General features: G+C 41.9%; 1 protein-coding gene across 2 annotated transcripts in view; it reads right to left on the reverse strand.

Moving 5' to 3' along the window:
• Nucleotides 1-16,260, reverse strand: part of PDE4DIP (phosphodiesterase 4D interacting protein) — a 1,987,893-nt gene that overhangs the window by 77,421 nt on the left and 1,894,212 nt on the right. For both annotated transcript variants that reach the window (XM_077276217.1, XM_077276216.1), the window contains one exon: nt 12,023-12,069. In XM_077276217.1, coding sequence (XP_077132332.1) covers nt 12,023-12,069 — 47 coding nt within the window. The remainder of the gene's footprint in view (nt 1-12,022; nt 12,070-16,260) is intronic.

Here is a 16,260-nt window from a genome sequence, read left to right on the forward strand (position 1 = left end):
AAGGCCGTCTTCTCCTTGGCACTTGGAGACAGAAGAGGCAATTTGCATATTTAATTTCCCAGAGGAGCATTGTACGGCAAATAAGCCTCCTTACCTTGACAAGCCAGAGATGGTATGTCACTCTCCATAAGGAGAAACGATACCCCTTAGACCCCAGTCCAGAGCCTCTCACCTAGCCAAACCAGTTCTCATGCTTCGCACTGACGAGGGCCAACAGCCCGAAACACCATGTCTGCGAATTGAGATACTGATTTGGCTTTTATCCTAAGTCGTATTGCACGACTCGTTAGAGGGTTGATTGTGACTTGTAGGATCGCTACTTCCAACAGGTGGCGCTATAGAGTTAAGTCCAAATATTAATGGCACTTTTAGGTTGTTTGAAGTGCCATTAGTATTTGGTACATTGTGTTGAATTTATTTCTGATGACCATGGCATAGAATGTGTGAACAGCTCTTTAGACTCACCCATCTGTGGTTCCGTACAGTCAATTGTACAGTTGGAGAGTTGGGACGTGGGGTAAAGCAAGGGGAATTTGGGAGTCACCTCTGTGGATTGTACTGGGTGTGACTGTTGAGGTAGAGGAAGAGGAGGCCACTTCAAGGTGCGCTTGCCACTGACTCGAGCACATGCTCTTTCTGGGCCTCATTAATAAAGCGTACTACTGTGCGTCTGCCAATGAAAGGTAGTGGAGTAGCCCATCCAGTAACAGAAGTTGTTAGTTGTCTTTGCATAGGATGTGACATTGTTGGTTCACTAGTGCTTTCACTAACATTACCACCTACCCCACTTACACCTTGATCACCAAGCCTAATTCCCCTTCCACCACGGCCTCACTTTTTCCCAGGCATGTTGCTCAGATAGTGTGGTAGGAGCACAATATTAGCAGCAAAAAATTAGATTTTAAACTCTGCACCACCTCTGCAAACAGTTGAATTTCAATGGCAGTAAATTCCAAGGTGAAATATGGAGTGCTGTATCGCGATAGTCACAGAAGAAAGAATTGTTTGAGTTTGGATGAGGTCTGTATGACAAAAAAGATTTGCTACAAACAATTTTAAAGTCAGGTCCCCTACTGTATGACGTTAGGAACACAAACATTTTTTGTGGCCTCTGGACCATGCCTCTATAACACACTAGATGATGCAAACTAATTTAAAGTCAGGTCCCCTACTGTATGACGTTTAGCAGCAGAATTTTTTTTTTGGTTATGTGCACAAGATCTGCAGACAGCTTAATTTCAACCCATCAAAATGACAAAGTGAGATATGGCGGGCTGTCTAACATCTTGCAACAGAAACACTATAATTTTTTTTATTGTGCGTTAGGTCTGCAGACAGTTTCATATCACCATAGCACTAAATGACAAGTTGGGATACAGCAGGCTGTTTCACATTTAGCTAGTGAAAAAATATTATTTAGAATGCTATACTCATGCATGGAGCACAATAGAAGCAGTGCACAACACACTTGTAGCACACAGGGCACACTTGTGCACTACACACATCTGTAACTATGTAAAATCTTGCTGATAACAGTGCCAGCGCCAGGAGCAGCCTCTCTGCGCTGTCTCAGTGTCAAAATGGCGCTAAAACAAGATGTCCCCTCTTTATATAAAGAGGAACATTTGATTTCAGCTTTTGAAAGAACTGCAAAAAGATAGGGCCAGGATATTGAATCGAATGCTTTCTCAATATCAAGAGCAAGCAATAATAGCCGTTTCCGTTGCAAGTTAGATGTGTGAATAATATTTATTGCTCTTCTGATGTTATCAGGAGCTTGTTGCGACGGTATGAATCCAACTTGGTCTTGATGGATGAGGTGAGGAAGGAATTTATGGATGTGAAGATTTTTAGATCGATATTTAGGAGGGATATGGGTCTGTAGTTTTTTGTAAGGAGGTGATCCTTTTTAGGTTTAGGGATTACTGTGACATGTGCTATATAAAATTCAGGAGGTAGCTGCGAACCATTCAATAGTGAGTTACAGAGATTTTTAATATGTGGGATCAGTATATCGCTGAATTTTCTGCTAATATAGTGCTGTGAGACCATCTGGTCCTGGAGCTTTCCCCTTCTTCAGTTTTTTGATTGTATCGGCTATTTCTTCTTTGGATATGTCTAAATGGATTTGTTGTGCTGCAGATTCTGTTAGTCTTGGCAAATGTAGACTACCGAGAAATGAGTCCAATAGGGAAGGGGGAGGGGATTGCGTGGGTGAGTAGAGCTTTTGGTAATAATTATTGAAGGTGTTGTAAATGGTATCAGGATGAGCCGAGATCTGACCCATAGAGTCTTTAATTTAGGATATTATGTTAAGCAGCTCTTTTTTTCTAAGTTTTCGCACTAGCATCCTGTTAGGCTTATTGGGAGTGTTTATAGAAGTTAGCTTTGGTCCATGTTAGAGCTCTTTCCATTTTAGCAGTGAGAATGGCGTTTAGCTGTAGTTTTGTATCTTGAATCTGCTTATATAGATATATGGGTGACGAGAGTTGATTGGCCAATTCTAATTTCTGCAATTTAGTTAATAGCCTAGTTTGTAGTTCAGATCTTTCTCTTTTTCTAATGGTTGCCAACTTAATGAAGGAACCTGTGATGTATTTTTTGTGTGCAAGCCAAATTGTTCCTAACAATGATTCTTTCAGGGTGTTAGATTCAAAATAATAATTCAGGTCTTCTTTTATAGTTGTTACATTAACTGGGTGAGCTAAAATAGATTCATTTAGTCTCCACTTATACAATTTAAATGTAGTTATATGGAATCAAAATACTGACAAGACAGCATCATGGTCCGACCATGAGGAAGGTATATGGCATGTGTAAAGAGCTGTTATGAGAGAGGTTGCTGTGGTCAAATGCATATCGATTCTCGAATAAGATTTATGGGCAGGTGACTAATAAGTGTAACCTCTTAAAGTCCCATTATGTTCTCTCAAAAGATCTACCAGTTGATTTTCCTTCATGAGATTAAGGATTTTCTTTCTCTCTAATTTTGATATGTCAGAACGTTTTATAGCACTACTATCTAGTGAGGGGTTAATGGTGAAGTTAAAGTCACCACACCATATCAAATGATTAAAAGAAAGTGTGTTGAGTTTGGCTAAAAGTAATTTGAAAACCTTGAATTGGGTTGGGGATGGTAGGTGACTATTGACAATACAAATGTTTTGTCCTTGCAAAGTACCGTATATACTTGAGTATAAGCCGACCTGAGTATAAGCCGAGACCCCTAATTTTGCCACAAAAAAACTGGGAAAACTTAATGACTCGAGTATAAGCCTAGGGTGGGAAATGCAGCAGCTACCGGTAAATTTCAAAAGTAAAAATAGATACCAATAAAAGTAAAATTAATTGAGACATCAGTAGGTTAAGTGTTTTTGAATATCCATATTGAATCAGGAGCCCCATATAATGCTCCATACAGTTCATGATGGGCCCTATAAGATGCTCCATACAAAATATGCCCCATATAATGCTCCATAAAGTTTATGATGGGCCCCATAAGATGCTCCATATTAAAATATGCCCCATATAATCCTGCATAAAGGTTAATAATGGCCCCATAAGATGCTCCATAGACACATTTGCCACATATAATGCTGCACAAATGTTGATTATGGCCCCATAAGATGCTCCATAGAGACATTTGCCCAATATAATGCTGCACAAACGTTGATTATGGCCCCATAAGATGCTCCATAGAGATATTTACCCCATATAGTGCTGCACAAACGTTAATTATGGCCCCATAAGATGCTCCATAAAGAAAGTTGCCCCATACAGTGCTGCACAAACATTGATTATGGCCCCATAAGATGCTCCATACAGACACTTGCCCCATATAGTGCTGCACAAACGTTAATTATGGTCCCATAAGATGCTCCATAAAGATATTTGCCCCATACAGTGCTGCACAAATGTTAATTATGGCCCCATAAGATGCTCCATAAAGATAGTTGCCCCATACAGTGCTGCACAAACGTTGATTATGGCCCCATAAGATGCTCCATAGAGATATTTGCCCCATATGCTGTTGCTGCGATAAAAAAAATCACATACTCACCTCTCGTCGCTCAGGCCCGCGGCACTGGCAATATTCATCTCTCCTCGTTCCAGGCGCCGCTCCGTCTTCAGCGTCTTCTGCGTCTTCTGCACTGACGTTCAGGCAGAGGGCGCGGACTAACCACGTCATCGCACCCTCTGACCTGAGCGTCACTGCAGGAGACACTGAAGATGGAGCGGTGCCCGGAATGAGGAAAGGTGAATATCGCACAGCACTCCCCCTCCCCATTATACTCACCTGCTCCTGGCGTGGTCCCTGGTTCTCCGACGCCGCAGCTTCTTCCTGTAGTGAGCGGTCACCGTTACCGCTCATTACAGTAATGAATATGCGGCTCCACCCCTATGGGAGTGGAGTAGGGTCCATATTCATTACTGTAATGAGCGGTACCATGTGACCGCTCAGTACAGGAAGAAGCTGCAGCGGCGAAGAACCAGGGACCTGCAGGGACCGCGCCGGGAGCAGGTGAGTATTATTAGACTCCCCTCCCCTGCCGACCCCTGGGTATGACTCGAGTATAAGCCGAGAGGGGGACTTTCAGCCTAAAGAAATAGGCTGAAAATCTCGGCTTATACTCGAGTATATACAGTACCTTGGAGGATGCAAAATCTGCCCTCTGAATCTACATAATTATTTATCACCCAATACAAAACTCACAAAAATTAATACATATGCGTGGCCGAGAGACAAGGATTGTTATATCTCTCCCAATATTTCTGTCCGAAACAATAGGACAGTCTAGGAAACTCCCCAATAAATACAAAACAACAGAACGGAGTATACAAGTCCCAATACGCATTTTATTTAAAAATTGTATAATTTTATTTATATTATCAAAATATATAACTCAAACTGAGTAATCAAATATAAATACAATACATATAAATAACAGGATTAGTGGAGGAGGAAACACTATAATAGTGGCGGAGCGGATGACAACACCTATCACATCATATCACAAGGACTGCTATTGTGGGAGCCATAGTATGAAAACAGTCTGTGGCAATAGCCCTAATCATCATAGCTATATTGCTCAAAAAGAAAAAAAAAAAAAAAAAAGTTGCAACAGTGCAGGTTATATCACTAGCTAAAGTGCCATAGTGCCTACAGGACTCATCACCTCATATCATATAAAGCAGCTTACCCATTAGGTCTGAGATGTCTCACCACGCTCCACACACCACCCCCTTGACGCACGTTTCGCGGTCGCTTTCTCAAAAAGGGGTTTGTTCCAAACCCCTTTTTGAGAAAGCGACCGCGAAACGTGCGTCAAGGGGGTGGTGTGTGGAGCGTGGTGAGACATCTCAGACCTAATGGGTAAGCTGCTTTATATGATATGAGGTGATGAGTCCTGTAGGCACTATGGCACTTTAGCTAGTGATATAACCTGCACTGTTGCAACTTTTTTTTTTTTTTTTTTTTTTTTTCTTTTTGAGCAATATAGCTATGATGATTAGGGCTATTGCCACAGACTGTTTTCATACTATGGCTCCCACAATAGCAGTCCTTGTGATATGATGTGATAGGTGTTGTCATCCGCTCCGCCACTATTATAGTGTTTCCTCCTCCACTAATCCTGTTATTTATATGTATTGTATTTATATTTGATTACTCAGTTTGAGTTATATATTTTGATAATATAAATAAAATTATACAATTTTTAAATAAAATGCGTATTGGGACTTGTATACTCCGTTCTGTTGTTTTATAATTATTTATCAGCTGCAAGGGGAAACTATTTTTGATGAAGATGGCAACCCCTTTGTTTTATGACCCCAAGTTGAAATAAAAAAACGGGAATTAGAAGAGTCAAAGTATTTAGGGCATGAGGAGTCAGAGAAATGGGTCTCTTGGAGACAGATGATGTCTGGGTTATGTTTTTGGTAATCTAAGGCCGGTTTCACACTTGCGTTTAGAGCAGCTGCGGAGGGCTGCGGACTTCCTCCGTGAAGCCCCGCCCTTCGACGCTAGCTCCGCCTACTTCCGCATACAGCAGCACGAACTGCGTACCTAATGTTAAATATAAGTACACAGGCCACATGCCGGCCGCATGCAGAAGTAGGCGGAGCTAGCGGCGGAGGGCGGGGCTTCACGGAGGAAGTCCGCAGCCCTCCGCAGCTGCTCCAAACGCAAGTGTGAAACCGGCCTAAGAATGCTTTTTTGCGCTTTAAAGGGGAGTTAAAATCCCTTACATTGTGTGAAAGTACTCTACACATGATGTTTTAGAGTTGTGGAGCTGAAAGAGATATTTCCCCAGTAACTCACTCAGTACTCTTGATTGGATGAATACGATTTGGGATCCTTATAAAGAATGTGTAACCAAACACAGTTATTAAGATGAGAAATCCTATATAGAAACATAAGGGAAGAACAGAAGGAAGGGAAGACACAGACACTTATTAAACAATGAACATAAAACATCCAATGGACTGAAAGTCCAGAACTCGTAGCAATCAGGCCTCCTCTATTATCAGAGGTAGGCCAAAAATCACCAAAGTGAGGCAGCACGTAATGTCCCTGCAGGCGTAGCCCGTGCTTATAATATATTCTTGCAGTAGCCAGGATTAGCCAAGACAGGATCCGGTATCCGAACCGTCACCAACAGTCCTCTCCACCCGTGAAGTAGGGGAAGTGCAATCAAAGAAATAAAAGACCAACAAGGCTGAATGATGTCAGTCGATCCAGCATAGGTTATCTAATTAGAGTTAGACAGAAACCATGCTCTGAACATAAATATGACAACATTTAGAGTCTGCAGACGGAATTCGACTGTGGGCGGTTTGACCTGCGGACTTCTTTCCACTTTCTTGTCGGTCTATTACGGCGAGGTGGTAGTGGGTGAGGGGCTTCAGTTCCAGGTATAGCTGATTGAGTCAGAGCCAACTCCCCCTCTTCCAATGTCCTGCATATATAAGTTTTGTTGTGCACTGAAAAGGATAGGGCAAAAGGGAATCCCCATCTATATTTGATTTGGGCTGCCTGAAGTGCCGCTGTTACCGGCTTGAAATTCTTTCTCCTTATCAGGGTGGCAGGTGCCAAATCTACAAAGATTTTCACTGTATCCGGAAGATCAGGCAGTGTATGTAAATTTCTTGTTGCTGAAAGAATCAGGTCACATGCTTCTTCGTGCAAGAGTTTCAGGATAACATCCCTGGGGTTTTTATCTGAGCGTGGTTTCCCTACTGCTCTGTGAATTCTGGTAATATGTAATAAAGCAGGTTCTGTTTGTGGGAACAAAGCAGAAAATAATGTAGTAGCTGTAGCTTTAAGAGCTGTATTCTCCTCGGGGAGGCCACGGATCCGTAGGTTTCCCCTACGGGCCTATTTTCTATGTCCTCACATTTGAGCTCAAGTTCAGTTATGCGATCCATGTTGTTTTTAATATCCCTAAAATATAACCTTTATTAAAGCTAAATAAAAAGAACTCTTTTCAACAACTATACAACGATACAAAAAAACACAAAATATGTACCTATTGAACCCTAGGGGAACGCTAGACTCCAAACTGCCTAACAGTGGGGGTAGGCACCCTAATTTACTGCGATAGGCGCCCCCACTCCTCGTCGGCTCACCCTCAAAAGTCCCTAGAGGTCCCTGGAATACAGGAATCCTGGTGAAACCTAGAAAATCCCATCGGGAAAACACAATACCTGGCAGTGGAGGTTGGCACCCTAATTTGAAGCGGTAGGTGCCCCCACTCAGCGTCGACTGAACCTAGGGTCCCTCAAAATTCCCTATGATAAGGATAGAAGATACAAGAAAATGTCCCAATACACCCTGGTTCCCAGAAAACAAAAAAACAAAAAAAGGAAAAAATTAATATAAACCCCCCCAAAAAAAATATTTAATAAATGTCTCAAATATCACAAATGTAATATAATGAAAAATATTTTTTTCAATACATGGTATGTCATATATGAGAAGAGGGAAACATCCCAGAACAGTAGATTATAAGTAAGAATGCAGAAAATGAACAAAATACAGTAAATATAATATTCTCCGGGTAACCAGGATGTGATAAAACTAATATTGTCCCAGTAGTTCCATATAGCGTTCATAGGTAATAGAAATTAGTAAATGAAAACCAAGATATATAGATGCAAAGTATAGATTGTCTCATAGATCAGCATAACGGAGTACTTTAAATATCTATACTGCTAGTATAAAACACAATCATACTTCCCAGCAAAGAGGAAATAGACAACCACCGATATTAATAATTCCAGATTAGTTGTGGTGTCTAATCCTAATACCCAGAAAACACAACTGTATGGAGTAAAAAAAAATTTCAATAGAGCGCTAATCAGCAAACATTCCAAACCATGCCCAGCAGAATGTAATAATATTGTCATATGGGATTTAGATTAGTAAATAACCACAAAGTTTTAAAGTTCATCGTGCAGTGCAAATCACCTCCTATACCGGCATACAGAAACTTCTCTAGCCGTCAATGCTACTAGTACAGGACACAATCATCCCTTCAAAACATAGTCAGCAATTTCAGTAGTTATCTCTTAGTTGCGGTATATCATCCCAACATCCAAAAGGCACGATTGATGAAGCGCTAATCAGCAGGCTCACCAATGCCCGACGCGTTTGCCCCCATGGATATGACGGGGGTTCATCAGGGGTTCAGCAGTAGTAAATGTGATGGTAGCTGTGAAAAAACACTTACTATTCACCTTTTTATAACAGCCATTGTCCGCGTGAAGCTGCCGGAAGTAAGAGAGCTAGACGCGCCAAGGGAAGACCGGCCTACCGGAAATGACATGGTAATAGCCGGGACAAGGGTCGCCTGTACGGGTGAAGCGCAAAATGTGTTCCAGATGGAAAGGCACATCAAAAATGGCGCATGGCATGGTAGTGTATTTTCCCGATAGGGATTTTCTAGGTTTCACCAGGATTCCTGTATTCCAGGGACCTCTAGGGACTTTTGAGGGTGAGCCAACGAGGAGTGGGGGCACCTATCGCAGTAAATTAGGGTGCCTACCCCCACTGTTAGGCAGTTTGGAGTCTAGCATTCCCCTAGGGTTCAATAGGTACATATTTTGTGGTTTTTTGTATCGTATTGTTGTTGAAAAGAGTTCTTTTTATTTAGCTTTAATAAAGGTTATATTTTAGGGATCCTTGTTTTTGTAGGTTTTTCTTGTGTTCTAGGATTCTACTATATTCTTTTGTGGTTTCTTTTTGTTTTTAATATCCCCCTGGTCATCTTCCAGAGTGTCAGCTACAGCGTCCATCCTTTCCTCTAATACAGAGGTTCTTTGTGCAATGTCTTGCAGTTTTGCAGTGATAGTCTGCATGGCTGAAGCTAATTCTGCTTTAAAAGTGTCCTGTAAGGCTTTTATCAGCTCTGCTGTCTGAATAGCAGTGTCCCCGGGTAGGGTTGAGTCATCTCCCTCAGTAATCTCCGTTACCTGGGGCTGTGAGGCGGGAGAAGCTGCTGGCGTTTTGTGTGCGGCGGCCATCTTGGATTTTCTTCCTCCCGAGAAGTGCTCTGTGATCAGGCAGGACACCGGCCCAACGGAGCTTTTCCTTGGTGGCATTACCCTTCGGGGGTCCGGGGTGAGTACAGGCTGCCGTGACATCCGAATCGCCACTGCCCGGGTGCTGGTAAGGGCTATTTTTAGCCTGCAGGGGAGTGGAGCTCAGCGGCGTGCGTCCATCGCCATCGAGGTCCATGCATGCGCCTCCTATTTTACACTTTTTTAACCCGTTAGTGACAGAGTTAATTTGGTACTTAATGACCAAGCCAATTTTTACAATTCTGACCACTGTCACTTTATGAGGTTATAGCTCTGGAACGCTTCAACGGATCCCGCTGATTCTGAGATTGTTTTTTCGTGACATATTGTACTTCATGTTAGTGATAAAATTTCTTCGATATAACTTGCGTTTACTTACAAAAAAAATTTATATTTGGCAAAATTTTCAAAAATGTTGCAATTTTCAAACTTTTAATTTTTGTACCCTTAAAATCAGAGAGTAGTGTCACACAAAATAGTTAATAAATAACAATTCCCATATGTGTACTTTACGGCAGCACAAGTTTGCCAATTTTTTTTTCAGTTAGGAAAAAAAGCTTAAAAGTTGACCAACAATTTATCATTTTTCCAACAAAACTTACAAAACCATTTTTTTAGGGACCAACTTACATTTGAAGTGAGTTTGGGGGGCCAATACAACAGAAAATACCCAAAAGTGACACCATTCTAAAAACTGCACCCTCAAGGTGCGCAAAACCACATTCAAGAAGTTTATTAACCCTTCAGGTGCTTCGCGAGAACAATGTGGAAGGAAAAAAATAAACATTTACTTTTTTCACAAAAAATTTACTCTGGAAACAATTTTTTTATTTTCACAAGGATACCGGAGAAAATGGACCACAAAATTTGTTGCGCAATTTCTCCTGAATATGCAGATATTTTATTTTAATCTTTTGTCATTTTGTGAATAAGGGTTTAATATATTTCAAATGTATCACCTCACTAGATAATTTTTTTAATGTTTAGGTGTGTATTTTGATACGTGGAGTGAAACAACAGATATTTTCTACAATCATTTGTATTTGGTTTGCCAGCATTCCCGTAATCTACTATATAATTGTCTAAGGGGTACTTCCGTCTTTCTGTCTGTCCTTCGGTCTGTCTTTCTTTCTTTCTTTCTGTCACGGAAATCCCAAGTCGCTGATTGGTTGCCACAAAACGGCCACGATCAGTCAGCGACGGGCACAGTCCGGCGGCAAAATGTTTGCTCCCTACTCCCCTGCCGTCAGTGCCCGCTCCATACTCACACCCAGTCACCGCTCACACTGGGTTAATGGCAGCGTTATGCCACGGTGTAACGCACTCCGTTAAAGCTGCTATTAACCCTGTGTGACCAACTTTTTACTATTGATGCTGCCTATGTGGCATCAATAGTAAAAAGATCTAATGTTAAAAATAATAAAAAAAATAAAAAATCATTATATACTCACCTTCCGTCGGCCCCCCAGATCCAGCGGAGGCCTTCCCCGCTCCTCGCGATGCTCCGGTGACCGGTCCATGCATTGCGGTCTCACGAGATGATGATGTAACGGTCTCGCGAGACTGCAACGTCATCATCTCGCGAGACTGCAATGCACTCTTGGGACCGGAGTGTCGCGAGTTGCATCAGTAAACACCTCGGCTGGATCCGGGGGGCCGACGGAGGGTGAGTATATCACTATTTTTTATTTTAATTCTTTTTTAACAGGGATATGGTGCCCACATTGCTATATACTACGTGGGCTGTGCTAGATACTGTGTGGGCTGTTATATACTACATCTCTGTGCTATATACTATATGGGCTGTGTTATATACTATGTGGCTGTGGTATATATTACGTGGCTGGGCAATATACTACATCACTGTGCTCTATACTACATGGCCTGTGTTATATACTGCATGGGCTGTGTTATTTACTACGTCTCTGTGCTATATACTACGTGGTTGTGGTATATATTACATGGCTGGGCAATATACTACACTGCTGTGCTCTATACTACGTGGCCTGTGTTATATACTGCATGGGCTGTGTTATATACTACGTCTCTGTGCTATATACTACGTGGCTGTAAACTACATACATGTTCAAGAATACCCGATGCGTTAGAATTGGGCCACCATCTAGTAAAATATAAAGAGCAATGGCTGTCATTGAAGTTCTAATACATTTCTTGTGCCTCATGAAAGCCAGCTCTATTTGAGGGACATCCAGTGTTTGCACATGACAACATAGCAAACACTGGATGCTCGGGCTCTCATTTCAAGTGAATGGGGTCTGGGTTCAGGTTCGGGTCCGGGTACTGTTCTGGTACCCGAACCCAAACTTTTTGTAACTGTTTGGCCGTACCTGCCGGGCTTGAACATCCAGGTGTCTGCCCATCTCTATAGTTGGCAACATTTATTACATTTTTAGTATCTTAACTGCTATCAATCCCTTACCTGTAGATTTAATCTTGCTTTCTTTAAGGCACCATAGGTAGTTGTAACTGCAATAAAACATGAAAATGTGCTCAATAGTGAAACATAACAAATTAACTGCCTTAGAATTTCATTGTATACTGTATTTACAGCTCTACATGCTGCATAAAAACATACGAATATATGACTTTAATCCTATTGCGTAATATTCAGTTTACCCACATTTAAAACTAGTGTCTGTTTTAGGCCATGTTCACATTCAGTATTTGGTCAATATTTTACATCAGTATTTGTAACCAGGAGTGGATGAAAAATGCAGAAGTGGTGATGTGTTTCTATGAGGCTACATTCACACTATCAGTATTTAGTCAGTATTTCCCATCAGCATTTGTAATAAATACTTATGTAAAATAATGAGGACAAAATACTAATAGTGTGAACGTAGCCTCATAATTTTGCTCTCATTTCGGCTTACAAATACTGACATAAAATATTGACAAAATACTGATCATGTGAACAAGGCCTTAGTATCCCTGCTATATCTGTTTTAGACAGGACATTGCTGTCTAAAAAAAGGCTGATCATTCTGTTTATTCTTATGTTGTGTACTGTATCGATCTGGTATTTTCAGTGTTTTTTCCAAAATTGTTTTATTTCCCTGAAAGTTTTGTAGAAAAATCACTGTGTGCTTGTAAGGAGGAAGACAAGAGAGAGGACAAGTACAGTTCATGCCTGAGTAACTGCAAGAAAACACCACCATCTGCTGGTCAAAGGAGAAAGTGAAAGTAAAGAAAGAATTATAGCAGTAGGAACCCCAAGAATGGAAGTACATGTTCCCAGGGAAGAGATTGAAGATGACACCAGGTCAGGTGACACCTGTGTTGCAATTAGTAACAATAAAAGGCCTGACCAGAAAGGTAGGAGTTGGCTCCAGAACCTGTTTCAGGACAGGTCATGTGGCTTTGAGGTGGGCTTACAACCACTATCGTCATAGAAGGGTCCGAGAGCGATCAGAGGCCGGAGAAGGCCTGAGCTGCGTGGAAGATCTGTGCCACGCGCCAGTAGAAGATCCTTTGCAGTGCTAGTAGGAGACTGTAAGGAGCGCCAATAAAAGATCGTGATCAGATCCAAACCCTGCTGGGAGAGGATCCGGCTGTAGCAGAGGACCATTCCTGTAGGCTGGTACTTCCAGCATAGATGTACAGTGGGGGAACAGAGATGACCAGTGCGACAAGCACACTATATACACAGTGACTCACATATCTAGGATGTGCGGCCTAAAGGGAAATGCCGGTGATCCCCGCTAGGGCCAGTGTAAGGATCAGAGGTATTTACAGTGACTACGATGGAGACGGCCTAGTACTGAGAGTGGCGCCCGTTAAGCTGAGATATATAGGTTAAGCCTTATTCTCTAGCAGTTAAACAACGGTTGAATAAGAACAGTGTACATAAATAGGACTTTGAATAGATATCGTATTTAGTTGCATCAATGTGTTCTGATAATATACTGTATTGACCTTGTTACTGTTGCCTGCAATATAGTGCTTACTTGTGTATATATGTATTTATAAATATATTTTCATTCTGCGTTAGTCAAATAAATAGTGTTGGTTAAGTAGCACTGTCTCCTCATTGTCTGCGCTGTTGCATCCAAGTAACCTGCTTTCCCGCATCTTTCTAATGAATCTAGAATTAAACACTTTATGCATTCCTTTTTTAGGGTATGTTCCGACGGTCAGTAAACGCTGCGGGTTGGACGCTGCATACATCCGCAGGGTCCAACCCGCTGCGACCAGATGTTACAACATAGTGGATGGGATTTCAAGAAATCCCATGTCCACTATGCATGCATGGACGCCTCCGGCTTCCCTGCAGAGATGGACATGCGGCGCATCTTTCCAGAAAACAGCATGTCTTGCGAAGATGCTCAGTCTCCAAAAGATAAATATCACCAGTCCAATGTATAGGATGCAGTGATTCCGCGTGGTTCAATGAACACATGCAGAATCACCTGCGTTCAAAAGCCAGCAGTGCTTTGGATGTAGCAGACATGTACTGCCCGTGGGGACGTAGCCTTAGTGATTTGTAAATAGGCTTTTAATAAACTTTATCATTTATTCAGTATTAAATAGAGACAACTGTTCACATGTCTAGTTGTCATTTGTTTGTAACAGTTCCGATATTTTATTTATAATGTCACCTCTCTGCTCTCCAGAATCCCAGAGTGTCTATCAGCCATATCCTCCTTCTTCTCCTCTCGCTTCCTCAAGCTCAATGTGGACAAATCTGAACTAATTATCTTACCTCCATCTCGCATATCTTCCCTACCTGATCTATCTATTAAAATAAATTAAATCACACTTTCCCCTGTCCCAAAATCTGCTGACTTGGAGTAACCCTTGACTCGGCCCTGTCCCTCAAACCGCACATTCAATCTCTCGCCACCTCCTGTCGCCTCCAGCTCAAAAATATTTACTTAATCCATCCTTTCCTCAACCCTCACTCTACCAAAATGCTTGTGCATGCCCTAATCATCTCCCGCCTCGACTACTGTAACATCTTCCTCTGTGGCCTCCCTGCTAACACTCTTGCACCCCTCTAGTCCATCCTTAACTCTGCTGCCCGACTAATTAATCTCTCTCCTTGCTACACTCCTGCTTCCCCTCTTTGCAAATCCCTTCACTGGCTCCCAATTTCCCAGCGTATCCAGTTTAACCCCTTCACGACATGCACCGTACTAGTATGGCGCATGTCGTGTCTCCCATTTTGATGTGGGCTCCGGCGATGAGCCCACATCAAAGTCGCGACATGCAGCTGTTTTGTACAGCTGACATGTGCACACAATAGCGGCGGGTGAAATCGCGATTCACCCGCCCCTATTAACCTGTTAAATGCCGCTGTCAAACGCTGACAGCGGCATTTAACTACCGCTTCCGGCTGGAAATAAGTGCATTGCCGACCCCCGTCACATGATCGGGGGTCGGCGATGCGTCAGGATGGTAACCATAGAGGTCCTTGAGACCTCTATGGTTACTGATGCCAGCCTGCTGTGAGCGCCACCCTGTGGTCGGCACTCATAGCAAGTCTGCAATTCAGCTACATAGCAGCGATCTGATGATCGCTGCTATGTAGCTGAGCCGATCGAGTGGTGCCAGCTTCTAGCCACCCATGGAGGCTATTGAAGCATGGCAAATGTTAGAAAATAATGTTTTTAAAAATATGAAAAAAAAAATATATATAAAAGTTTAAATCACCCCCCTTTCGCCCCATTCAAAATAAAATCCAAAAAATCTAATATACACTTAGATAAAAAATAACCTAGACATGTTTGGTCTCTTTGAACTCGTAATGACCTGGAGAATCATAATGGCAGGTCAGTTCTAGCATTTAGTGAACCTAGCAAAAAAAGCCAAGCAAAAAACAAGTATGGGATTGCACTTCTTTTGCAATTTCACCACACTTGGAATTTTTTTCCCATTTTCTAGTACATGACATGCAAAAACCAATGATGTTGTTCAAAAGTACAACTTGTTCCGCAAAAAATAAGCCCTCACATGGCCATATTGACGGAAAAATAAAAAATGTATGGCTCTGGGAAGGAGGGGAGCGAAAAATGAAACGCAAGACCGAAAAAAGCTGGGGTCAAGAAGGGATTAATGGAGCTACATGGCATTACCAGGCACAGCCCTGCCTGTGGACCAGACAGTGTGCCTGGATAAAAATTAAAAGACATAATGTACTTTTGGGAATTCTGAGGCACTTTAGGGTTTTGGGTTTTAAATGGAATTTTAATGGATTTGCTACAACTACCTCCCTGTGCATAGCAAGAGTGAAGTCTGTAATGAATTCTGAAAAAGCAAACGTCTTTCATATTTGAAACCCATGGAGAGGAACACAACACGCTTTTCTTGTACTCCACCAAAAATCATTTACTGAAATATGTTTTTCAAGCATGAGAAAGCAGGTGGACCCACAAAACATTCCAGGTAGTGCATCGCGCTACTCTTACTTTCTCTGAACACTAGAAACGAATGGACACTAGAAAGTTTTGGAACTAATAATATTACCATTTCCTAAAAAAGTGCAATGAATATTGTACGGGCAGACACAGGTAGAAAAGATCCTCTGTGCAAGAACTATATATGGGCCGTTTGCAGTCAAATAGCTCATCAAAACTCACAATTCCACCTATTTTACAGGTGGAAATGGGCCCCTCACCTCTTTGACCCTTTTTGGCTCCTGTGCAGCTGCACAGCTTG

This window comes from Ranitomeya variabilis, chromosome 8 (genome assembly GCF_051348905.1).
Source record: "Ranitomeya variabilis isolate aRanVar5 chromosome 8, aRanVar5.hap1, whole genome shotgun sequence".
Classification (NCBI taxonomy): Eukaryota; Metazoa; Chordata; class Amphibia; order Anura; family Dendrobatidae; genus Ranitomeya; species Ranitomeya variabilis.